General features: G+C 37.2%; 1 protein-coding gene across 4 annotated transcripts in view; it reads left to right on the top strand.

Moving 5' to 3' along the window:
• The window catches only part of LOC126371435 (protein TANC2), a 315,096-nt gene that overhangs the window by 281,099 nt on the left and 6,985 nt on the right, over positions 1 to 27,012 (top strand). For 2 of the 4 annotated variants that reach the window (XM_050016718.1, XM_050016720.1), the window contains 3 exons: positions 16,686 to 17,087; positions 17,792 to 17,905; positions 26,492 to 26,667. In XM_050016718.1, coding sequence (XP_049872675.1) covers positions 16,686 to 17,087; positions 17,792 to 17,905; positions 26,492 to 26,667 — 692 coding nt within the window. Of the gene's footprint in view, positions 1 to 6,168; positions 6,201 to 16,685; positions 17,088 to 17,791; positions 17,906 to 26,491; positions 26,668 to 27,012 lie in introns of all 4 variants that reach the window. The other 2 variants (XM_050016721.1, XM_050016719.1) reach the window with 2 other exon arrangements.

Below are 27,012 nucleotides of genomic sequence, written 5' to 3'. Positions count from 1 at the left end.
CTCTTTCTATATCTCTGTAGTTTTGTATTTTCTTGTTTGTGTAACAAAGTATTTGTTATGTTATGTTATATTTTTGAATAATTAGGTACCCCGAGCAATATCAAAATTAGGTAATTATCACGTTGAATCTGGATATCGCCATCTTGTTTTTGGGGAACATAGCCTGGTAAGTACATCATCATCGGTTGCACAAAAGAGTTCACATTCGAATTATTACAATCAATAAACAATATCGATTTTTAATTTTTGGATCAATCGCCCATCACTATTTCTCACATCTACAATAATCTAGATACATAATTATATGTAGTAAAATTACGCTTGTATTTACTAAGGTTAAGTATTAAGTTGGGAATCGCTTACAGAAATACGTAATATAAGTAAATGCTATTTTTAATAATTCAGTCAGTACTATTCAGAAGCGGAGGACAGGAGTCCTGGTACGGCTTTGAAATAGACAACTCTATGCGTCGTCTCACTCGCGTCAGACAGAGTACTGCGCGGGGCGGACGGCAAGAGGGCAACCACTGCCGTATTTTTCCTTAAAAACGTAGCTTGGAGAATGCTACACCGACAAGAGCGTGCCTCTGAAATTAATGATGATGAATTTTGAAGATGCTCGAAGTTCAATATATTTACGTCATATATCTAGAGATAGTGTGTAAAGCCATTTAGAAATTCCCACGAAACGTCATAACTTGTTACGTCCACAGTACCACTTCAATGAAAGGGTAAACATTCATGCGCATGCGTCTAAATGCACGCGTCAGTGTGCCCACTCTGTGTCAACGAGTTCTTTTTTCTACGAAGATGCAATGCTCGAAGTTCGATGCTATAATGTAGAATAAGATACTGCATTTAGGCAGATGTGATACTTTTTTACAAGGTTAGTATTGTGGTAACACTGTGTTGTCTCTCTGAGGTTGTCAAAATTAAAGAAAAGATACAGAATATAAAATTTATGTCACATATCCATATACCTACATTACTCGCAATAACATAGGTCTTAAATTATAACAACACGTTAATTATAAATAATTGTATTTCAAGAATTCTCGATCTTCTTCTATCGTGCGGGTTGTGCGGTGGATTACCAACGTCATTTACCCTGGTGTCAGGGTGGTTACTGTGCCGCCAAAGGCCCCTATCATGACTCATGTAACGACTCCTTACTTACCTCAACAAGCTTCTTACTTACACTAAATACGATGTACCTTCTTAAATGTGTGACCTGTGGTTCTTCCAACCTTAATAGGTTCAATAAAGTACGTGTGTGACTAGTGAGTTTTCCTGTCTGTAGCGAGCATTAATCTATGACCAATGAAAAGGTTCATCCACACTTGGATGTCAAAATGAAATGGAGTAATTGTGAAATGGGCTGAGAACATTTGATTAGACATCGGTTAATCAAGTGTAGACCTTAAACATCCATTAGTTTGGAACTTCATTAATCTTTGATTTGTTTTATTAGGTTTTGACGGCGAAGAAATTATAAATACATTATTAGATCAATATTTTTATAAAAAAATAACTAGAAAAATAATACTCAGTTCATCTTGCGATAGATGTATCTTTGACAACCTTTGGGATATAGTCGTGAGCTTATGTATGTAATTATGCATTCTTATTTTATTTAAAACTATGAACATTGACTGACACGAGGTTTCCAAGATTTGTACCCGGTTAATGGTACCCAAGAAAAAAGAATAGAGATAATATAGGTTAATGAAAAAGTGCTGGAAAGAGTTGAAGAAAAGAGAACCATATTGAAGACTATAGAGAACCGGAGAGGAAATATGATTGGCCACCTGATACGACACGATTCATTTACAACAAACATTATAGAAGGAAAAATTGAAGGGAAGAGAGGAAGGGGTAGACCTAGGATAACATTTATGAAACAAAATTAAATAAAAGAGAAGGTGCAGGTCGTGTCGTATCAGGAGGTGAAGGTTTTGGCGAGAAGAAGAGAGGAATGGCGATTACTCCACCGACAAGAGCGCAGCTCTTAAATATAGAGAGAATGGTACCCAGCTCGTCCCCTATTACATGGAACTTAAACATAGCTGGCGAGCAGTAGGTGTATTTTCTACCTCTACCATAGAATAAGGAATAATACTACGTGTAGAACGGCAACTCTCCGCTCCGCACCAGCGTCTGAGCTAGGTTTACCTCACCCTTTTCGAACATAGTTTAGACTTGAATCGTATGGTGTCAGACGTCACACACATAGATGCGCGTATACGAAACGCCAGTGTGTGGTGTTTGTGTAAAACGAGGTTGTTTGTATGAAGTGTCTGGTTGTGCCTCTATTTAAACCTCCTGTAAAAGTTAGGATCTACTCTGACCGGCGTGCGTGTAAGAAACGATTGATGAATGTGGAGGAAGCAAGAGGAGTGTGTCAAGAGTCAGGATTGAAGCAAATGGAATTACTTCTCTGCTTACCCCAGTGGTAAATAGGCGTTATAAATGCCTACAGTTATATAGGATGTACACGTACATTTAATTCTAATTAATACCACGCCAATATCGCCACAAATTATTCAAATCACTCTAATTATAAATCTTAATAACCGCTAATCGTTTATTGCCATCAATTCGGATATCTATCGCCCATTTATTAAGCCGCGGTCACATTCATCAAGAAAGTGAAACTGCATTAACATAAGGGCTGGTGCACACGACAACTTGTTTGGACTAGATACATACATTGGCATGAGATGATGTATGGCTGGTGGTCGAAGATGGTGTGATGGAGAAATTGACAGGTGCGTGTCGGTACCAGTTGAGAAGTGCTGGGTTTCAATGATTTGTAGGTGCATTTCAAGGCTAATACATATATCGCCTTATAGTGTCGCATTCTGATAAGTATGATTTTCTTCAACAAAACCTCGATTTACATAACACATAATGGGCCCGATTCCTGCAGACACCTCCTAATTTTACTTTAAGTCATACCTGACATTTTCTTATCCGCCGAAAAGGAAAGGGACGGATGATTGACAGTCCTAATTTTAGGAAGAATGAGTAAATGAATGAATAACCCGGGCGAATCAAAAAGGTATCTCGCTGATATTACGTAGTATTATTCCTTATTCCTTTATATGTATGCAAACCGTTTGACGTGTGCTTTCAACTTAATTCTGTCGGGTTATTAGCCAATGCATTTCTTTTTATAGGGTTGTTTTAGATTTGTGCTTAAACTTGACGTGTGTTCCATAAATTTTATGTTTGTCAATTACCCGTCCCTTTCCTTTTCGCCGGATGAGAAAATGACAGAACTTAAAATAAAATTAAATGGTGTTCATAGGAATTAGCACCAATGTACACTAGAGCTATGACATTTGAGTATGTTACAATAACAATATCTTTAGCTAGGGCACAGGTCATGAACGTTTAACAGGCTAGGCGACATTGTATGACCTACATAGCAAATAACCTAGACATTATGATAAATCTTTTATTTATTTTACTAAGTGGCCGTGACATCGTATCTGAATTCGTATAGAGTATGTAAGACGAAGAAGAAGGTGTTAGTGACATCGTAACGAAAACTGAGGAGGATTTCAGGTCATGATTCTGAGTTTATATCAAGTGGAACTTTCAAAAATAACATCATCATCACCAGCCCATTAACGTCGCCACTGCTGGGGCACGGGCCTTCCCTGTGGGTGGATAGGGAGATCGGGCCTTAAACCACCACGCGGGCCCAGTGCGGATTGGTGGTTATTAACGACTGCTAATGCAGCCGGGACCAACGGTGTTATTTAAAATAACATTTTCATGAATTTTCCGACAGGAAAGTCCACTTGATATCAACTGAGAATCATGGTCTGAATCATCCTCTTCTTGCTTGGCTTGTTTAAATTTCTGCTCAAAATTGACGTGTGATGGAATTTTATGCCGGTCATTCTCCTTTTCGGCGGGTAATAAAGTGACAGGTGTAACTTAAAATAAAATTAAATGGTATGTCATGAGCAATATAATGTACCCACTTTAGAACTCTGTCGCACTAACATTTTTGACATTTAGTGAGACTTACAGTTCAATTTGTCAAAAAAGTTAATGTGACATGGTACCAAAGTGTATACATATTAATGCTCGTGACGGTACTTTTATCACAAATGCAGCAACATCAAATAAAGTTTTTTTTATCACAGAGAATTATACATAACCTATCATTCATATCTACGATTTTATAAAATGAATGTTGTTCTTAGTATATAATAATAAATTCACATTACAAAGTTAATGTGCTCATTTCAACTATAGCTGTCGCTTACTGCGCACGGACATCTAAGCATAAATCGCGACTTGTATAGATCTATAGATCATTCTGACAGGAGAGATCTACGCGTGTCGCCGATGATTTGCATCTGTCAAAGAGTGAACTAGTTACGTCAAATTATGATTTATATTAAGTATAGTTTTTTTTTAAAAGATGGCGACGGTAATTAGTCTAGACCGTTTTAGATTTCAATTAATCTTTCGCTATAATTGTAAAATTAAATGCGTTTGCGCAGACCGACATGTGAATTTAATTTAGTATTTAGGTTCGTAATTTGAAACGTGGCATATACAATCAAGAGCTAGCAAATAGTTTTCAAACTTCAAAGGTATTATAAAGATACTCAGTACTTAAACATATTACATAATAATTATAATGTGAAACCTTATACATATTAAAACGATGAGGAATAATATTTCAATTACACATTGGCAAATTGGCAATTCCTGCTTAGCAATAAGGCCGCCAGATTGTACTGTATCTATCATCATCTGAGTTAATTTGTTTTGTATGTTGTGTGCAATAAAGTATAGGTATTTGATTTGATTTTGATTTGATTGGCGTTATCTCCCTAGCATTATCCCATTTTTCACAGGGTCCGCTTACCTAACCTGAAGATTTGACAGGTCCGATTTTTTACAGGAGCGACTGCCTGACCTTCCAACCCACGAAGGGAAAACCAACGCAATACAGGTTAGGTCACATACCTCCGAATATGCATTTCTCGGGAACGTGGGTTTCCTCATGTTGTTTTCTATCACCGCTGAGCACGTGATAATCATTTATGATCCAAACATGAATTCGAAAACAAATTCGACAATCATTGGTTTAGGCCTAAGAGGCAAGCGTTCTACCAACTGGGCTACCACGACTACATTTCAATTACACATTGTAAGATATGTAAAGGCTTTGACACCCCGATAGGAATTGTGGGCGTTCATCATCACCAGCCCATTAACGTCCCCACTGCTGGGGCACGGACCTTCCCTATGGATGGATAGGGAGATCGGGCCTTAAACCATCACGCGGGCCCAGTGCGGATTGATGGTTATTAACGACTGCTAATGCAGCCGGGACCAACGGCTTAACGTGCCTTCCGAAGCACGGAGGAGTTCGAGATGAAAACTTTTTTTTTTGTGGTCACCCATCCTATGACCGGCCTTTGCGAAAGTTGCTTTACTTCAACAATCGCAGACCGAGCGCGTTTACCGCTGCGCCACCGAGCTCCTCTATAACATAATAATAATAATTTATTGCCAAAAAAGTGGGTAATACGATTCTTTCCTTAACATAGCTTAGTCTTAGACAGAGATATAAATAGGTAGGTACTATAGCTGACTAAGTATTACAGCATATGATGCCTCTCTCCTGGATATTTATGTTACGTTAAGCTAGCTAGTATACATACTTATGTTATCAAAACAAAGAAATACAGAAGTTTTTAATGAATGGCTTATCAAAATACAGTGCACGGTAAAACTTTTTAAGTTTGTGATGTACTGTACTAAACATGATAATGTACTTTGCAATTTTTTATAATAATAAAAAAAAAAAAAAAAAAAAAAACAAGATCTTCTCTTTGTGTGGAATGTAGTTGTACGTGTGTGTGTGTGAGGGTGTGTAAAAGAGTAAAACATAAAAGGAATACAAAGTATACAGGGTGTTAGTGACGTCGTAACGAAAACTTTGAGGGGTGATTGAGACCATGATTCTGAGTTGATATCAAGTGGAATTTTCCGTCGCAAAATTCATGTATTTTTTTTTTTAGCTTTTTTAATTATTTTCAATTTTAAACTTTTGCGATGAAAAATTCCTGTATTTTTATATTTTAGAGTAACCCATCTATCAGAATATTCTAAATATTTTTTTTTCTTCTCTAGGTACCAGATTGGGATACACACCTTCGTATTTCGTGAGTTATCGTTCGATAGAAACTAATAACTCACTTTAAATTAAAAGTAACATGGTATTTGGGTTCATGAGATGACTAATGGTGTAAGTAGCACCCTAATAAATATTGCTAACAAGTTCTAACTTCCATTAAACAGTCCCTTAAAATATCAAGATACAAAGAAACAAACTGAATTCCAATAATCCAATAAAAAGGTTTTTTTTTCACATTAAAGGATGAATACATTAAATGTTCAAATATTTGTCTTATCTTTCTATTAAGTACAAGACATTAACAAGAACATGACAGAATAATAATTCATTAAATGAGTTGTAATTAACACTTGCTACAGATTATAATTATAGACGGTCTCGGAGATACTTTTTTAATACTTTGTGGACGGACGGTCCACAGAGTATTGAAAAAGTTAAGTAAAAAATTGTAAAAATAAAAAATAAACTTTTAAAATTATAACCAACAAATTAATTTATACCACAAATGTTTTGTGTTCCCAAGTATGGTTTAGATATTGCTGATTACCTGATTGTCTGAAAGTAAGATAATCCGTGGTTCTGAGGGCACCTTAAGCAGTCAAATCAAATCAAATATACTTTATTGCACAGAACTAAAATTTCAAAAATCAGACATAACACGATCTCTGTTCTTACAGCCCGCACCAGAGAAAAATAACAGGTTTAAAGCATTATAGGACATAATAATATATAATGCCACTTTATTAGTTCCTGTTTATTAATATTTTATAAATTAATTAATATTTTGAACGTTTCGAAGTCTAAAGAGAAAACTTACTAATAATAACACATTCGGAAATGTAAAAGAACATAATTATATGTGGCATATAGGTAATTCTAAATAAAATCATGATGACTTACGAAAAACTTGACGGTATTTATTTACTCTGTAAGTAAGTAATTTTAGTAAACAACTATGGTAATTATATTTCGTTCCGATATAGTTTCGTATTAGTTGTTCAGATTTTTTTTTAATTTTAACGAATGCAGCGTAAAGAATGAATGTTTTACAAGTAAATATAGCGTTTAAATCATTGTAAAAGTGGTCCAATGGTCATGATTAGTCATACACTGTAAAATTAGTTCCATCTCTTCAAAAATAAGATAAAACAGCGTCCAGGTCTAATAGTGTTAGGAGTAAGAAAATAAAAAACAAGCCACTAACGACTCCAAAATTGATGTTCTCTTATCGAAAATTACTCCAAATTTCTTACACCGTAACCCCAAAGCCAGGCTCATCAGCCGGCGGACAACTTTACATTTACTTATATTTCACCTTCCCAAGTTTTTCAATCACTTCAAAAATCGTAAACATAGAGTTCAATATCAAAGGTTTGAAGTTAAAATAGCAGCAGAATGTTTAGGTTGAGTTTGGTTTGGTTTTTTTTTTTGACCACGGTTGATGAGTCAACGTCTGTGTAGGCAAGGCAGACACAACTACGGTATTTTGGTTCGCAGACTGAATTTAACGCTTCTGTGTCTTCATTTTGTACACTTTATATAGTGAGTAAAAGCTTAGTACGATCTACTCTGAACCGGCGTGCGTGTATGAAACAATTGATGAATGTGGAGGAAGCAAGAGGACTGTGTCAGGATCGAAGCAAAAGGAATTCCATGGTCTCTGCTTACCCCGGTGGGAAATAGGTGTGACTTTATGTATGTATGTTTATATTATAGTTTGTATTAGCCTGGTAAGCTTACTTAATTTAGGGTTAGAAAATTAATCCGCAGTAGACTTGGGCGGTTAAAAAGCCACATCGAAGCAATTAATCTAAAAAAGCAATATTGCTATTTGACATTTGTGTGCAACTGATGTGGCGTTTTTAAGCCCCCTGTTCGGAGAGCGTGTCAATAACATCTCCCACGTGTCATCCGTGTGTGTGTCGTGTCGTGTGTGTCCTCATCTTCCGCGTGTCACGGCTTCGAATCCTGTCTCGGGCTTAAAACCACTATATCGACTTTATGAGTTTGAATTGTACTGTATTGTGTTGGGTACTTGACTGAATCAAAGACACATTATAAAATGCGAATATACAAATAGAAAATGTCTAAGATGATCATAAATTAATCTCATTTTTACCGACTTCAAAAAAGGAGGAGGTTCTCAATTCGACCGTTTTTTTTTTCGAGACTTTTTTTCGAATTTTAATAACAATGAGTATGACGTTTTACCGCTTTTATTGATGACGTCACAGTACAGTATTTCCATACAAACTCCTAAGAAAGTTTTCGTTTTGACATTTCGTAAAAAGTATAGCTTGTCAAGTAGCCAATTCAGGTTTGGATCATGGAGAATTGACGTCACGTGGATGAGCCCGGTTAATGGAAATAAGCTGGCTCTCTACTCTAAGAAATATTAATTCTTACGCGTATTGTTCTCTCAGACGACGGCCTGATTGCCAGAGATTTTACCATAACTGTACTATACAAAAAAATTGCTCTACGTAGAGGGAAAATGAAGCGAACGCGCCATTGAGACACGCCACGTCAAGCCACTCGCCGTAAAGAGACTCACCGTAGCGGGAATCGCTGTTCAAGGAGTTGCTGCCAACGCTATAATTCGGTTCAACTGAACACCCTCAGGCCTGTTTTCTTAAATTTTGTACCGGGTGAGAGCCCTCAGCGCTCCCAATTTGTCCGGCCAAGTAGTTTAATGTCATTTGCGGAAAATCTATAATAAGTCATATAACAAAAAAAATCTAAAGGAATCATAGCTGGCGATGTGTGGGCATATATGTATACATGATTATACTACAAATATACACCTCTGCCTAAAAAAACACGTAAAACAAAACGAACCCAGACTTTTTTTACAGCAGGCCGACACCCAGACACTGTAATTATAATGGTTCTAATTAAATCATTTGTCATGCTGCCTAATGAGTCATGTAGCATAGTTTCATCCCGCGTGGGGCCAACCCATTGATATGGTCTAGTGTGCGATATAATAATTATAATCTGTCTCTCAAAATACAGGTCCCCTAGTTTGAGAGACAGGGTTACCTTCTGCTTTTAAATAGCCACCATCAACATTATATAAACTGTCAATGTGATTGTCAATAATATGTAAATTGTTGTGTGTGAGCCATATCCCTCTATTCTCAGTAGTTCCTTTAGCAGTTCCTCTGAAGGAACTACTGAGCATTTTTTGTCCTTGTAGTTCCTTCAAAGGAACTAAAGGAACTACTGAGACTACCAAGTTCCTTTATTTCTGTATCAAGTGTCAGGAAAGAGATTATATGCAGTTTATGCACACAAACTCATTAGAAAAGTTATCATCTTTTGCTTGTTATTAGCTGTCATTGCAATTAAAATCTGATCTTGCTTGATGTATATAATTTATCTATGAGAAAATATGGATAAAAAAAATATGGATAGTCTGAATAATTTTACTATTGTACAAAGGGGTCGGGGCTCGGTGCTTCTTTATGCCGGTCGTCAATTTTATAGCCACCAAACTTATGCCAATAAAAGTACGCATTGGCGTTGTGCTGGTTTTAAAAAGGAAAAGGCTCACCGATGCTATGGTTCTATAACGATTTCAGTGGTAAGTCTTGTCCTATTCCACTATTTCCTACCAACAGTCCCCCGCGGGGGAATTTACTTTTTACTGTTTAGTTTAATTATTACCATCTTTATTAATTTTAGGACAATAAGGTGATAAAAGACGTCGCGCATAATACAAATTGTACTACGGATACAACGCAAAATATAATTGATGCTCGAATAAATGAAGCTATTCTTGAGGCTTCCGAAGGGAAAGACCCGGCTCCAAAAGTATTCTATAAACATATTGTGCAAATCAGAAAGGACGGCCTGGACTTGGCGTCTAATAAGCCAATACCCAGTTTTAGAAATAAAAAAGCAACCATTTATCGTAAAAGGAACGCACTCGCTCAAGTAGAAAAAGTGTGTTCAGAGACCATTGGAGATGGCGAGGTTCCTGTACAATTTAAAGAGTTTTTGCTTGCTGACTATTACGATGGGGATATTAAAATTTTAGTTTTCTGCTCGAACGAAGCCAAATTACACATGAAAAATGTGAAAAACTACTTTATGGATGGTACATTTCAGTCTTGTCCGTCACCATTTTCACAATTATACACGCTTCATGGTGATTTAGAAAGTGATTCGTGTAGTAATATGAATATCATACCACTGATTTATGCGTTTATGTCGCACCGGTCCGAGAAAAGTTACAAAGTTTTGTTTGAATTGATTAAGTCGCAGATACCAGCGTGGACTCCAAAAGAGATTCGGATTGATTTCGAAGTGGCCACTTTAAAAGTGTTAACTGAGATGTGTGTAACTGTTAAAGGCTGTCATTATCACTTTACGCAATGCTTGCGGCGTAAAACGAAAAAAATTGGCTGTGCAAAGACCAGAGCACAGAAAAGAATCATCCAACTCTGCTGTTCTTTGCCTTTTCTTCCTGAAAGCGATATTGAAAGTGGCTGGTCTTTCATTAAAAACGAGATTCCAGAAGACAATTTGCTTGCAAAATTTGAATCATATTTCTCTCGTTATTGGATGAAACCAGAACTAATAAAAATTTGGTCGGTTTTCGGAGACAAATATCGAACAACAAATGTAGTGGAGGGCTGGAACTACAAAATAAACACCATATTGAATAAAAACCCCAATATGCTTCAAGCTCTGCACGCTTTGAGCGATGATGCATATTAGCCAATTTTAGGAGCGATCAATTAAGAAAATTTAAAATTAATATAACGAAGCGTCGTCAAATTGATTTAGACAAAGATGAATTCATTCAGCTCTCGCAATTACAATTGACTTCCGGTGAATTGCCTATTCCACATTTTTAGAAAAGATCGCATTGTACTGCAAATGTTGAGTTGGTCCCCAAATTATCGTGGTGTATCTGATAATTTAATAGTGGTAATCTGATAACTTTCTTTTTAATTTTGACAATTAAAGGTGTATGTTTTAACATAAAGATGATTTTATTCAGTATAATATGCAGTTGCAGTTGGCAGGAACTGCTAAAGTAAGGAGGCAATACGGGCCGACTTACTGCTAAGAGCAGATAGTCGACTTGAGAACAAGGAACAACAAGGACAAAAATGCTCAGTAGTTCCTTTTTATCGTCGGTTAAAAAAAAACGTTACCTACTTTATGGTTTGGTAGTCTCAGTAGTTCCTTTAACTCCTTTGAAGGAACTACAAGGACAAAAAATGCTCAGTAGTTCCTTCAGAGGAACTGCTAAAGGAACTACTGAGAATAGAGGGCCATATCGCCGTCTATGATGGTCGAGCCTACTATGATAATGAAACTGTAGATAAATTAATAACTCATTGGTGCGAGTCATTGATACCGTATATACTTAAAATATTCATATCTCAAAGTTGTGAGTATTGGGCTGATGCTGCTTTCACGGGTTGGGTCAGACAGGCAGTGGCTTCTGTAAAAAACCGGACCTGTCAAATCTTCAGGTTAGGTAAGCGGACCCTGTGAAAACGAGATAATGCTAGGGAGATGATGATTCTTATTTCAAACACGGGGGTTAAAATGGCCACATCGAAGCAATTCATCTGAGTAAGCAATATTTCAATTTGACATTTGCGCATATAAAAGTAAGTGCGCAATGCAAACAAATGTCAAATAGCAATATTGCTTTCTTAGATGAATTGCTTCGATGTGGGCATTTTAACCCCCTGTACACCCGGCTTTCTGACCCACACTCCTCGAAGGATTTTATTTGAAAATTAATCGACCCTAGAGGGCCGATAGCGATAAGCGCTGGATGCGTCGACCACTATGAGGCTGGGACTCCACCAAAGCGGAGATGTGTACGGTATGCTGTGCGAGATGTTTTCAGTTCGGGTGAATCTACCGAAGCTGTGCGGAAATGTGCACGGTCACGAGCATTAATATGTATACACTTTGGTACCATGTCACATTAAAAAATAAAAAAGCGGCCGGAGACGACAAGTTGTTTATAGAATTGCTAAAATCTGCAAACCCCTTAGTTTTGAACGAAATTTACGAATTAATCAATCTAATGTATACAACTGGCAAAATACCAACAGACTTTCAAGTTAGTAAAACTTTGGCATTACCAAAAAAACCAAATACTTTGAAATGCGAAGAACACCGGACACTGAGCATAATATCACAGGCTTCAAAAATTTTACTTAAAATCATTCAAAACCGACTGAGACCTAAAGCTGAGGGATGTCTGGGAGATGACCAGTATGGGTTCAGGGAAAAGAAAGGTACAAGAGAAGCAATATTAGCTTTAAGACTGATAATTGACAGGAGATTGGATTTAAGCATGGATACCAGCGTGGCTTTTATAGACCTTGAAAAGGCTTTTGACAAGGTAAACTGGAGGAAAATGATGAGGGGGTTGAAGGAAGTAGGAATGGATTATAGAGACCGAAGGATAATATACGAACTATATAAACACCAGGAAACTGTCGTAGAAATAGGAGAAGTGAAGAGAAAAGCTAGAGTACGGCAAGGTGTAAGACAGGGCTGTTCCTTATCTCCACTAATATTTAACATTTTCATAGAGGGTGCCATGAAGGAAATAGCTAAAATCAGTAACGGAATAACAATAAATGGACAGAATATAATTAGTATCAGATTTGCAGACGATATTGCGGCACTGGCCAGTAATAAAGAAGACCTAGAAACCCTACTTAACACAATGAACACAGTTTTTGAAAAATACGACCTTAAAATTAATATAAGTAAAACCAAAATTCTAACAATTTCCAAAACTCCAAAAATAGACAGCCAAATAATTAAGTTAAATAATATCCCGATTGAAAATGTAAAGAACTTTAAGTATCTAGGCAGCATAATAACGAATGACTCAAGATGTACTTTAGACGTTAAAACCAGAATAGCAATGGCAAAACAAGCTTTCCATAACAAAGGGTGCATATTCAAGGCTAGGATTGCCAAATCTATCAGAAAAAGATGTGTCAAAACCTTCGTATGGAGTATAGCCCTCTATGGATGTGAAACTTGGACACTGACACAGAAGGACAGAGAGAGACTCGAGGCCTTTGAAATGTGGTGTTGGAGGAGGATGGAAAGAATAAGTTGGACAGAAAGGGTTACAAATGAGAAAGTGCTAGTAAGAGTAAGGGAAAAGAGACAAATACTGAGAATTATTGAGGACAGAAGAGGCAAGATGATTGGACACCTAATAAGACACGACGAATTCATTAAAAACATCATAGAAGGAAAGCTAGAAGGAAAGAGAGGAAGGGGAAGACCAAGAAGAGCTTACATGGAACAGATTAAAGAAAAGGTTAACGTCGTGTCTTATAGGGAAGTCAAGGAATTGGCCTTTGATAGACTGGAATGGAAAATGCTACACCGACAAGAGCGTGGCTCTTAAATTGATGATGATGACCATGTCACATTAACTTTTTTGACAAATTGAACTGTAAGCCTCACTAAATGTCAAATATGTTAGTGCGACAGAGTCCTAAAGTGGGTACATTATATTGCTCATGACTGTACTGTGTAACAGAGATGTGTGCTCATGTGCACGGTACTAGCTGACGGGAGGGAAAGAGGCGGGGAACATCGCTCAATGCACGCCGCTCAATTCCCTCGTCTACGCTTCCATCGCGCCATACAAATATTACACTTCTCCGCTTAGCGATCTCCACTGGAGCTGAGCGGAGAGATGTGCAAATAACACAATTCTATTGGTCGTTTAAAAAACATCTCTCCGCTCGGCTTTGGTGGATGGCTGAGGTGTAAAGCGAAAGCCTCAACAAAGTATTTAGATAGTTTCAACTCACGCGCCTGTAAAATTCACATAAAGAAGTGAAATTAAGCGCAAGCGTTCACGGCTCACGCCTCTTACAAATGTCACAGAACGAAATTCGATAGCTTAATAAAAGGTGCTGTTTACGACCCTAGTTAATTGCAGTTTACAAAACTTTAATACTGCGAAATTGCCGCTATCAAGGTGTATTAAGTAAACAGGCTCGTATGGCGTTTTGGCAGTAAAAAGTAAATTAGTAGCCGATACACGTCTCATGTCGAGCATTTTTGCAATTTTATGAATAGTTTAGAATTTTATTCAATTCAAGTTTTTTTTTACATAGTGTAGGCCCGCTTTAACTACAATCTCACCTGTTAAGTGACGATGTGGTTCTAGAGTGGATCAGGTAAGCCTGATCAAATATGCTTATGCTTGCTTTGCATATTTACTCTAGCCGTGAAGACGCCCAGATAATAACGAGTTGGAAAAACAGACGACGGCAAGCAGTTCCAATCCTTCGCTGTTCGCCTCAAAAAGAAAGAGGCGAAATGTTTGTATGTTGTTGTGAAATTCTGTATGAAAGCATGTTAGACAGAATTTCACCGCAGCGTGTTGTTAATGTTCTGGTACTAACTTCCGCTATTCAGACCGCCATGTTCCACCTCTATGTGTTACCCAAGAAACAATTTTATACCAAAATCTTAATATTTCTTCAGTTTTACTTATTCTTTATTCACCATTATACAAAACGCGGTTTAAAGACTATCCGATGTCTGCAATAATTTTCTCTTCGAATTTGTCAATTTTACGCGTATCATTTGAAGATTTATCATCAGATCCTATTGGAGAAAGTACTAACTCATTTATTACATATTCATCAATATACGATAACGACACGTCGAGATAAAATTCTAATATAATGGTGTTGCCACTCAACGCAAAATATTCGCAAAACCAGAAATATATTATCATTTTCTTCGAAGTCATTAACGTCTCATATAAAAAAACGTGTCTTACTGACAGACAAAAATAAAAGAGGTAAGTATTTATCTCGTTTTCTGATATCGCTGAAATGCTTAATGAATCTTTACGATTACGAGTTGTACAGGTAGATATAAAATAAGGATGATTGATGCAGTAGACTTATTAGGAGAAACTGAAGGAGAGAGTCAGGTCACATTTTGATGAGCTGCTAAAATAGGACAAGTTGGTGTGGGTAAAAATTATTACAAGTATTATAGAAGTAATGGCCCCGATTCCTGCAGACACCTCCTAATTTTATTTTAAGTTATACCCGTCATTTTCTTATCCGCCAAAAAGGAAAGGGACGGATGATTGACAGCTCTTAATTTTAGGAAGAATGAGTAAATGAATGAATAACCCGGGCGAAACAAAAAGGTATCTCGCTGGTATGCAAACCGTTTGATGTGTGCTGTCAACATAATTCTGTCGGGTTATTAGCCAATGTTAAATTGTTAGACGGTTGTTTTAGATTTGTGCCTAAAATTGACTGTGTTCCACAAATTTTATGCCTGTCGATTACCCGTTCCTTTCCTTTTCGGCGTATGACTTACGAAAAAGATTTATAATAATAATAATAGATTGAGATTTATTTTAGATTTATAATTTAAAATTAATTTATTTACATTGCAACACAAGCGCCGCGGATGCGAGGCTTCTTTAGTAGCGTGAAAAAAAAATAGTTTTGTAATGAGGTGGACAAAACCTTATAAATATAATGATTTCCATAAGACAGTGAAAGTACTAGTCAAAAACAAATTAACATACACCTGACTTTCATCGCTGAAGGCTGTACTACAAAACTTAAACATGTCCTTATTAAAACAGTAGTTCGAGAACACAATTTTTTATTTGAGTTTCAACTTGTAACATAACATCGTCAGCATTAAGAATTGCCTCAGCAATACCAAGGAAGCAGGCATTTACGAAAAGGTCAAAATTGGAAAGTGGGCGCCTTCAACAGGCCCCGCACATCGCGTGACGTAAAATTTTGTTTACAATCACAGGAACACGACTAATTAAAACAATAAATTCTCCCCCGTATAATTTGATAGGCGTAAAAACTAATTTCTTGACCAACGAATATATCATGTCGATAAAGTACAAGATAAAAGTAAAAAGAGCTTGTGGTATGCACGGCAGGCAATCTGCCCATAATGTCATTTTGTCCTCGCGTGATGGTGCTTGTAAACGAGATGTCTGATTACTTTCTCTCTCCCTCATATCGTGAGGTATTTAATTACTTCGTTTACAGACACATGATTTACCGTCCGCTTAATTTGAAAGTGTTGATTTAAGTCTGGCTGGGAGGGGCATTTTCAGAAGTCGTAACCAATTAGTTATTCCGTTTTTGCGTCTTACGACACTCGTACCACGTCCCTAAAGATACATTTTTGTATAATGCAGTGAGTTTAAAGTTCTAATAGTCATATTTACGCCGTAAAAACCCCATCATTTTCTCTGTAGTCCCATTTAAATTCCATCTCCACATCCTCATTCGTGTAATTGGTTATAACTGTCCATTCCCGGCGTAGCACTCGAATTATATCATTATCCTTCGCTAGAATAGCTTCAAGGATCGTTAGAACGTAAATCGATTGCCATGCGTGGAGCGACAACTCCGTTTGCATACTAAAGTCATACATCAACAATATCCAATCATAGTGACGCAAGAATTAACATTCCGCATTTTTGTTACAGACTTGGCGGCGATACGACAGTTGCTAGAGAATGAAACTGGGGGAACAACCTGTCCCAGTTGTAACATGCCCTTTGATAAGGGTAAAAAGAGAAAGCTGATAGACACCTGCGGACATGAGCGCTGCTACTCCTGCATGTTCAGGAACGAAGCGTGCCCCATCTGTGCGAGGAACAGTCAGGGACGAAGACCTGTGATGGAGCGCTACACGCCGTCACCGCGCCCGGAGCCAGACTGGCAGTCTCCCATGCGACTTCCGAAGCCGCCCAAACCCACCTTGGCACAAAGCTGCCCCACACCACCACACACCAGAAGAAGATTCTTCCTCAGTCCCAAGTCACTCCGGAGCCCGTTCGGCCAGCGGTCCAGCCGTCATTCGCATGAGAACCACGTGCCCCTGTCTGGTAAGTAGTTTAATCGCACGCCATCTTGAAATTTACATATCTGTGGGCTCGCGCGTGGAAGCCGCGCATTTGCATCGTTGCGCAAGCGTCGCCTACTGCGCACGCATTGCTTACCGCGCTCCATTGATGCCTTCTTCGGCAGTCGATATCTCATTCACAACCCGACGACGTGATACTACTCACTTTCCTGAGCTCATTCGCGAGCTCTCCGTGCCTCATCGAGGATGTCGCCGTAAATAACCGTGAGTGACAGTTGCGACATGGTTCGCCCACGCCGCCGGATGTACGTAGGTTCCGTACAGAACCAGTCTAGTGCATTTATTAGTAGGTCCTTTAGACTTTTGCAACTGCCTGCACAGACAGGCCGGCTGCGGACATTATCTCAGAATCTGTTACTTTATTTCCATTAATTATATCAGTCTAGATTTCTGAGCGAATTGAAATATACAGTCCACTAATTCACAGCTGCAGTTTCCTAACAAACTATTAGTTTCGATTCGTTGCGGCCCTTGCCCCTTTGGCTTGTACTTATTAATCTGTCTGAGGTTGTAACGTTTCTATCTGTCAGTTTGAATAATATTGTCCGGGTTGTTGGTAGCGATTTGTAATTAAGACACCTCATTGCGTACTTAATAGGACTTGCAAAGCTCATGGAGTATGGTATTTATCATCATTAGGTATTCATGAAGTACTCCTACCTACAGGATTGCCAGAAGAAGGGCCGAGGAGTGCGGCGTGGCACAGTCTGGTCTTCAATAAGATCAGATCGTTGTGGACGTCCCACACGTCAATGCCTCAAGGGCTCAACCAGTTGACAGGCACGACGATATTCAATTTTTATAACTGGGATGTGGACTATATTCTGATGATGAATTAATTACTCTTAGGCGTAATAAATCAAGAGTTAAATGAAGCTTTTAAATTGATGAAGATGTAAAATAACGATGACTAAGTAAGCTAATACTAATTAAAAATGCAATCAATTCAGCATGATTGCTAAAAGTCACGATCAAAAAGAAAACCTCTCGAGATACTAACCCGAAATCGATCCACGATCAATATTGAATCAATTATGCGGGTTGAATTAATCGATTTCTAAATAAACATATCGGCATTTGGTCCACATTCCTTCGCTGGCACGACAGATTTTTGCACATCTTATTGCCCGTTTGCATACAGTCTCGGCTCATTCGAGGCTCGGCTTCAAACCGGTTTTGCATTTTTTTTGCATCTGTGTGTTTTGTTGCGTTCTTGAGTTTGATTTTTTATTCTTTTAGGTAACGCTTGAAGTGATTTGATTGTATCAGCTGCAACAGTTTCTAATACAGTTAAAGGAATTATTTTCCTGGTATGAAATTAACATGCAAAGATAACAATGCACCTTGCACTGTGTATGTTATGATTGTTAATTATATTCATTGACTTCCATCGTTTCAGTATAATAAAAAATGTTGTGTTATTTATTCTACTTGTATGTTAAAACAAATGTAGGTCTGTATAAATAATTAAAAAGTTATACAAAGCTTCTTGTTTATAGCTTCACTTCAATTTGTATATAATTATCATCAAGATTTATTTACTCGTGTAACCACGAAGCGAACAAACAAATTATTTATTCCTTGTTGATACCTTGACTGGTATTTTTATTACGTTCATCGTATCTAATTATAATTATCATATCAATACAAGCGAAGAGTTGGGTCCTTTGAATAAATATCTTGACTTAAGAAAATGTTCTATGCATGACTTGCTTATAAAAGCTATTGAAGAGATAGTATCACTATAACTCATCGGTGACAAAAATTACGATACATCGATATGTGGGCGAAAACGATCGCCTTAATCGATAAAATTTTATGCTGCGTGGAAGATAAAATCTACAGACCGATAGTGTACGATGCTGTTAATGTAAATTAGTTAGTACGTGAAGATTTAGATGCAACGATAGATTAAAATAAATTTTGAACAGTAAAGGATAATTGAATTACAAGTACAAACAACGCGATAAAGATCTTATCGTTAACAAATAAAAAGGCATTGATTTTGAAATGGACATAGTTGTTTTAAATGTGTACACGAAAATACTGTAAATGAACACAGTTACAAATAAAACAAATCTTTAAGCACCTTTGCTACCAATCAATACTAACTTGTCAAATGAAAAACAACAAATGATTCTATCAGATCTTATCCCGGACATGTAGAAAATTCTTACAAAGGTATAATCCGGTCTATCATGACATTACGGACTAGGTACTTAAGACACTATTTTGTTTATTTCATCATATCCATCTTAGTTTATCAGTTGCTTTTTTTGTTGATTTGAATCTTTAGACCTTAGCCACTCCGCTTATGAACGTAAGTAGTCTATCCTATCAGTCTCTCAAGAACACGTCCCAATTAATCAAAGACTAATACTCAACATTACTTAAACGTAGTAGGAGTAAAGTAAGTCTTGAGTTTAGTCATGTGGTGCCACAATTCAACAATATGGACCAAGGTAAGGTCCGCCTTCGTACCATTGTCATAACCCCACTTGCCACCCCCACTGTTTGGTGAATGAGTCAAAACTAGGCTGCTGGTCTGTTGGACATTTCATTCATAAAGCGACGGCGTAGGTTGGTGTAAGTACGGAGGCTGCGAAAGGCCAGAACAATAGTATTGACGGCGCTACTAAATTAGGCGGGAAGTGTTTACTTTGATATTGTATCATTGTTAACTAGTAAGGTAAAAACACGTTGGATTTCCAGGTTCAATGTCTTTAGCTTCTTATTAAATCTATTAGGCTTCATATCCAGTCTATTTTTTCAACTCTCTATTGTCACATTTGAAGTTAAACCGCTCCAAGTGTCATCATCATCATCAGTCTCATAATTTTCACTCATATTTATAAGTTTCATCATTTCATTTAGATTCATATGCTTTACATTTATCGTCATCAATAAGTATAAGTTATTTATTTGCATAATTCAAAAAATACCAATGAATCTTCTGACGTATCTTATCTTTAATAACGGCCTAAAGTACTTACGCCACTATTTCACCCAAATTTCCTTCCTCATCATACCTATTATTTTTCAACCTACCGTCAAATATCAAAAGCAGTGAAGCATCAAACCGTATAATTCTTTATGCCACATCATAAACAATAACAGCTTGTAAACCAACACTTAACGAGCAATTAACACTTCCGTTAGACACAGTAGGGGATATGGGGAGACCTTTTTTAATATTTAGTACAAGGTTTGGGCGTCTGTATTACTAAAGACAATTTTTTAAAGATCTTTGAGGAAACAATTTTTCGAGGTTTTGGAATGTGTTATTTTAATACCATTTACGTATAGGCTATATAAATTAGATTCTGATGTATTATTACCTCCTAATAGAATTTTATAATCTGTCCAAGATTAAATAGGAAAGTCCGGGACGTTTCCAAATCCTTATTTACATTCCCGATCTTACAAGAAACATCGTAACCCTACTTTCATTACATGATTGGATAATTACCTAAACATGATATAATAAAATAATTCCTTTCGAAAATTGAGCTGGGGTACTCCAACAATAATATGTAGGTTTGACATGTCACCTTATGTCACCATAAGTCAATCCTATATAGACTGTTAGTGACATCGTAGCCAAAACTAGGATTCTGAGTTGATAATTTTCCATCGCAAAAGTATAGAATTGAAAGTAATTTTTAAAAAATCATGAATTTTGCGACGGAAATCGCCACTTGATATTAACTCAGAATCATGGTCTGAACCACCCACCTCAGTATTCGTTACGATGTCATCAACGGCTTCCGAGTACATTCCGCTTAGGGACGGTACTGAAAAGTATCGGCGTCCGAAGGACGTAATATACGTTCCCGACGACCCGATTACGCTAGCCATAGAGGCAGCCAATCAGCTCGCGACACCAAAGACTTCAGGACCCCGATACCGACCCCGCCGGCGTGGTCGACGATTTCCCTCATTCAGCGCTTATCGCTATCGACCCACTAGGGTCGATTAATTCTTTCGAATATTTTTCCTCTCAGACGACGCCCTGAGCCGAGGTTCGCGCCCAACTGGGCACCCTCAGGCCTGTTGTCTTAAACGTTGTACCGGGTGAGAGCCTTCAGCGCTCCCCATTTGTCCGGCCAAGTAGTTAATGCCATCTGCGGCAAATCTACAATAAGTCACGTCAAAAAAAAAAAAAAAAAAGATGTCATCAACACCTGTATATTTTATCCGATTACCGAATGTCATTTTTCGTAATCATTTGCAATTTGGCTACGGGCTATCACCATCAAAGAAACCAATATATTTCAATATGATGTTACGGCTGCTTAACCGCGTTATCAAAGGTCATTATAACACCTCCACACTTAAATAACCTTGACCATGCCACTGAACCGTACATAAGAGTTATGTAACAGTCACACAATTGACATTTTGAATACAATACCGTGTTACCCGTAACATGCACGTCATGGCCATGCATATATTTATTTTTTTCTTTTCTTTTCCGTCAGTACCCGTTTTAGTACCCGGTCACTAAAAACAGCTGGGACTAAATAACAATTTGAAATCCAAAACTGAACTGTGATAAAAGTGGATACTCTGCTATTATACTTCAGGTGTCAACCGAAGACGATTACACCGTAAGTAAATATGTAATCGTCTTCGGTAGACACCCTCGCATAATTGGAATCAAACATCACTTAACAGGTAAGTTCGTTTGAGTCCTAATTAGATCTTCCTTCAGTTCATATCTCAAGACGCCAATTCTAAGATTAGCTGCAAATTAGGTTCTGAGAAGTAGACAACTTTTATAACGGTGCCCACACTTAGACAGTTCATAACAACATAACATAGCATCACGCCTGTTTCCGAAAGGGGTTGGCAGAAGTGTGTATACTAATATACCCCCACTCTATGTCACATTAACTTTTTTGACAAATTGAACTGTAAGTCTCACTAAATGTCAAATATGTTAGTGCGCCAGAGTCCTAAAGTGGGTACATTATATTGCTCATGACTGAACTGGGCATAGGCTTACTGTCTTCCATTGGAAGAAGTTTAGGACTTATTCCACCGTGCAGCATTTCCTAAATTGACCAAACCGGGAATCTAATCTGGGATTTCTGGTACTCGTCATCACTAAACAGTACACTAAAGTTTAAAACATAAAAAACTCGAGCAAGGAGTTTTCTAACTTTTGTTTACGATGGCGCTTTTTTTTCTTTTTTTTATTCATAGGAGAAGACACATAACTATGGCAGGTTAAAAACCTAAGCTAATTTCCGAGGCAGGTTTACAATGTCAGCTGAGACGGCAATGACTCGAGAACTGGATGTGCAGGCGTGGGAGAGATCGGTTTTTGTAATGGCTGGTCCCAGGTTACAAGGTACCATGGGTTATGTTTTCTGGAAGTGACACTTCACAACCCACGCGATAGAAGATCACATTTATGGACAATATACAATGTTACCTGCTGAAAAAAAAACCATAAAAAATACTCTATAAATGCAAAAAGATGTATGTTAGAACAATCATTTTTCAGTTAACTGCAAACTGCTTAAATTTTTCATATCATCATCATCATCTCCCTAGCATTATCCCGTTTTTCACAGGGTCCGCTTACCTAACTTGAAGATTTGACAGGTCCGGTTTTTTACAGAAGCGAATGTCTGTCTGACTTTCCAAGGAAAAACCAGCCTAATACAGGTTAGGTCACATACGTTCGAAAACTAAACAATTTATAATCTTTTCGTACCATTAAATATAAATATTACGATGTGTAGTGTAATTTTATTGAACCATATTTGGCAGAGTGTAAAATTTTAATCGATCCTTTCTAACTTCCGACCTAGTCTTAGTGCTACTAATTAAGACATTCAATTACTTCTTACCATAACAGGAACCGTTCATGACAATTTATTCAAAAACCTACACGTCAATAATGATTCATCTTTCTGCTTACTTCAATAAAACAATTAAACTGTCGCTCAAAATAATGAATCATTCAAAAACGTTTTCATTTTAGCTGGTAGTCAGAATTTACTACTCCCTACTTTCACGCCATGTTATAAAAATAAACTCTATCACTAAAAATATTAATTATAACAATATATATATTAAAAATATATAATAATTATAGCTACATAAATCAATATTTACTTTATCGAAAAAGCATTATTTTTCTCAAAATTTGTAATTAAAAATTTGAAGTACTTGTTTAGCTGAAAACTTGTTATTTTATATTTGAAATGACGAATTTTTCCTGTTCCATTTAGTGTATTATATCCGTTTCCGGTTCTCATCCGTTTTTTCAATTTTTAAACTTCCCAACTGGACACTTCCAGTAATCCCTAGGATCACTAAGGGTATCCAGTGATCCTATAAATTCACTTTCGCCCCGCCTCACTCATTGCTAATCGTCAGACGATTACCACTAGACGTCTCTCATGATGCATTGTGCATATTCATCAATATTTTGATTAGACACAATTTGTAGGAGGTTATGATTTGTTTGTTCTGGTACTATAATGTTATTGTAACCAAGCTTGCTACATTATCTCCGAACAGGCTTATCCTTATTATCTGAGAGACTTACTGTGTTACTTTACTAGTTAGCTTAGCACTAACTAATAATAGACTTTAAGCTGTTCAAAGTCCTCCTAAATCATTTGTGCGATTCCAATGACAAAATAAGCGTACAAAATCCTCGAAATGTAAATAACGTTCATGATATTTATCTGTAAATGTAATACATTTTAATTATGAGCGAAATCTATTAAATGATGAAGACTGGTATTTCATTCAAAGAAAATATAAATGTAAATCTAGGTGTTAAGTGATGAGAAAGAATATTTTATTCAAAGATAAGCACTGTTTCTTGGTTCAGCAAAAGAACCCCGATACTGACCCCGCCGGCATGGTTGACGATTTTCCTCATTCAGCGCTTATCGCTATCGACCCACTAGGGTCGATTAATCCTTTCAAATATTCTGCCTCTCAGACGACTCCCTGAGCCGAGGTTCGCGCCCAGCTGGGCACCCTCAGGCCTGTTGTCTTAAACGTTGTACCGGGTGAGAGCCTTCAGCACTCCCTATTTGTCCAACCAAGTAGTTAATGCCATCTGCGGCAAATCTACAATAAGTCACGTCAAAAAAAAATGGTTCAGCAACTTGTTTGGAGACTATTTACAATATTTTTCAGATCAAAATAGGTAAGTATAAGATAATCGACTATACCCATTTTTTATACTGTATATTCAAATATAAAACTAAGCAAATCTATTTGCAACAAAGTAGTCGCCCCTTGTTTACCTTATATAAGAGAAACACTAGCAAGGTCAGGATGTGCGGTTGCGGTGTAAGTCGAGACGGACACCTGAGGAAACCGCCGTGGGAACGATCCGGTGAACGGTGAAGTTCCGTCGATTTTGATAGCTTAGGTTAATCAATGTGGTCTTGTGCTCAATCGGAGAGCGCCGGTCCCAACCCCGGTACCGAACTTGCACCAATCAGTTGTTAACACTTTCAAGGACAGAACGTCTAATGACGTTCCGATCCCAAGCTGTTATATTACCTATTATGAACCATCAATGACCCATGATCCCTGTCCGTGAAAGGGTTAATTTATCTTAAGTGCAGATACGGCTCACCACGTTTTCGCAATGCTAAGCACATCGTGACCTTTCAGAGACTTTACGTACCATACAAAGATAAACCGGAACATAAAACGTGATTTTTTGTACATCAGAAAGACACTTTAAATGTATTCAACGAAGAAGTCATGAATAGATACATGCATAAAATCACGCCCGTATCCTGTAAAAAAGACCATAGTCCAGAGTTTGCAGGAAACACAGGTTTTTTTGTATCGTATGAGAAAGATGCGCTGTCTACGTGATGACAGGTTACTAGTTATTATTAGATACATTGTAGACTCATCTCCATGAGATGAAAAGCGGAATACCTCTAGAATAATAACAAAAACCACTGATAGTCTTTTAAGACGTGGTTTTAACAAACGAAGGATTGAACATAACAAAAAGTTAGAAGCATTTGAATTGATTACATAAGTAGTAGAATAATGACAAAAAGTTCTCAGAAATATTCCTTACGATTGCAAGAAGAAATTACCACACAAAAGCCGATAATATGAGAACTTATTCACCATGCTTATCCATCATACGATTATGGAAGTACATCAAGATATTTCACTCGACTTCCCTTCATAATGAAACAATGCTTGACACATAAGTACAATAGAATTTTAAACATGCTCCCAGAAAGTTGAAAATGTAGTTGTCATAAAACAATCATATTTTCATACCAAATATGGTATTTTAGAAGATGTTTTTGATTCTTGTCGCTACGTGGGAGACTCGAGAACTCTATAGAAACAAGTGAAAATTCTCAGAAAATTATGGAAACGTTTACATGGGATTAATGTTCGAGAAATTCTTCTGACAAGAGAATGAAACGATAATTATAAAGTTAGCAATTGCGTGTCGCTGTAACAAGTTTAAGTCACAAATTGGTGGAATATTTTTAAACTTTAATTAGTACTTATAATTTTGTTGAAGACCTATCGATTTTCTGGAAAGTTCCGACAATAATTAACGGAGAGTCAAGTCGTATGATTTTAAACGTCTGATTGACTTGAAAACATTGTCGATTTTATTAAATAGGTACGAGTACCTATATGTTGTCTTCAAATAGTACTTAAAAAAGTTGGAGGATTCAAAAAGAAGAAGTTTTTAAATCACTTACTCGTTTGATCAACGATAACCACTATGCATTATTAAATCTAACAGAAGATTTACTAATTTAATGTTGTTTTATCGAATGCTTTACTTTTAATAGTAATCATTTTACCAATTCATTCTGCACTTATTTATTATTGCAATATGTGCACGATGCATGTATGCGATGGTGGTTGTTATTTCCTATGTTTGACTTACTTGTTTACGTGATTGAATTATTTGTCTTCATCATCATAAAGGTAGCCTGAACTTGTGTTTGAGTTGTTGTTTGCTCTAAGGCTTCAGCACGAGAACTTTTCTAGGGTACTTACATAAGTTATTCGCTGATGTAATGGAAAATAAGTTTTATTGTGTGCATTTTGTGTTTCATTTACTTTTCACTTTATATGTCTATTAGGATCATTACTCATGCCTTAAACAATAAAAACTTTCATCATTGTCAAAATTAAAATAAAATACAACTGTCGCAAGGTTTACTTTTGGTGCCACTTTTATAAACCTTTCATGTTCGTTGTTTAAATATTGTCGTCTTAAAAACTTAATTTATGTTAGAACTCGTGAACAAAACGATCCTAATCGACATGTAAACATTTTTCTTTCAAATGATGGTAGTCTATTCTAACCTAAAAATCTAATTTCAGATGACGAAGGAGGTCACATCAAGCAAGGCTACGAGTCGCGTCGACAGAACGATCTGTACATGCGGCTGGGGCTATTACTCGGCGAGCGGCGCGGTGCTCGTAACAAGGCTCGAGATAGCTGCACTTCGCTCGCCTCTCTCGATGCACATACGTTGGCTTCTCACAACACTAGCCCGGTGAGTACTAATATGACGAGGAATTCGGTTACTGTAATAGGACAACACATATTTTTATCTGGGCAAAAACTTACAACATGGTAGTGACTCGTCAAGCAGTCCTAAAAAGAAAGCCATCTGTATTTATTAAAAGACACTGTTCGTTAAAAGCTCACGATTATCGAAGTATATCCATCGCAGGATGAACTAAGTATCCCCACCTTACACAGCTTTCTGTTAGACCAACGCGATAGGCGGTGAGCCGTATCGCCGTCTATAATGGTCGAGCCAACTGTACTAGTGAAAACTGCACTTAAGATAAATTAATAAGTCATTGGTGCAAGTTCGGTACCGGGGATCAAACCG

The sequence above is a fragment of the Pectinophora gossypiella genome, chromosome 12 (assembly GCF_024362695.1).
Source record: "Pectinophora gossypiella chromosome 12, ilPecGoss1.1, whole genome shotgun sequence".
In the NCBI taxonomy this organism is placed as follows: Eukaryota; Metazoa; Arthropoda; class Insecta; order Lepidoptera; family Gelechiidae; genus Pectinophora; species Pectinophora gossypiella.
This window is presented reverse-complemented; position numbering and strand designations above follow the sequence as displayed.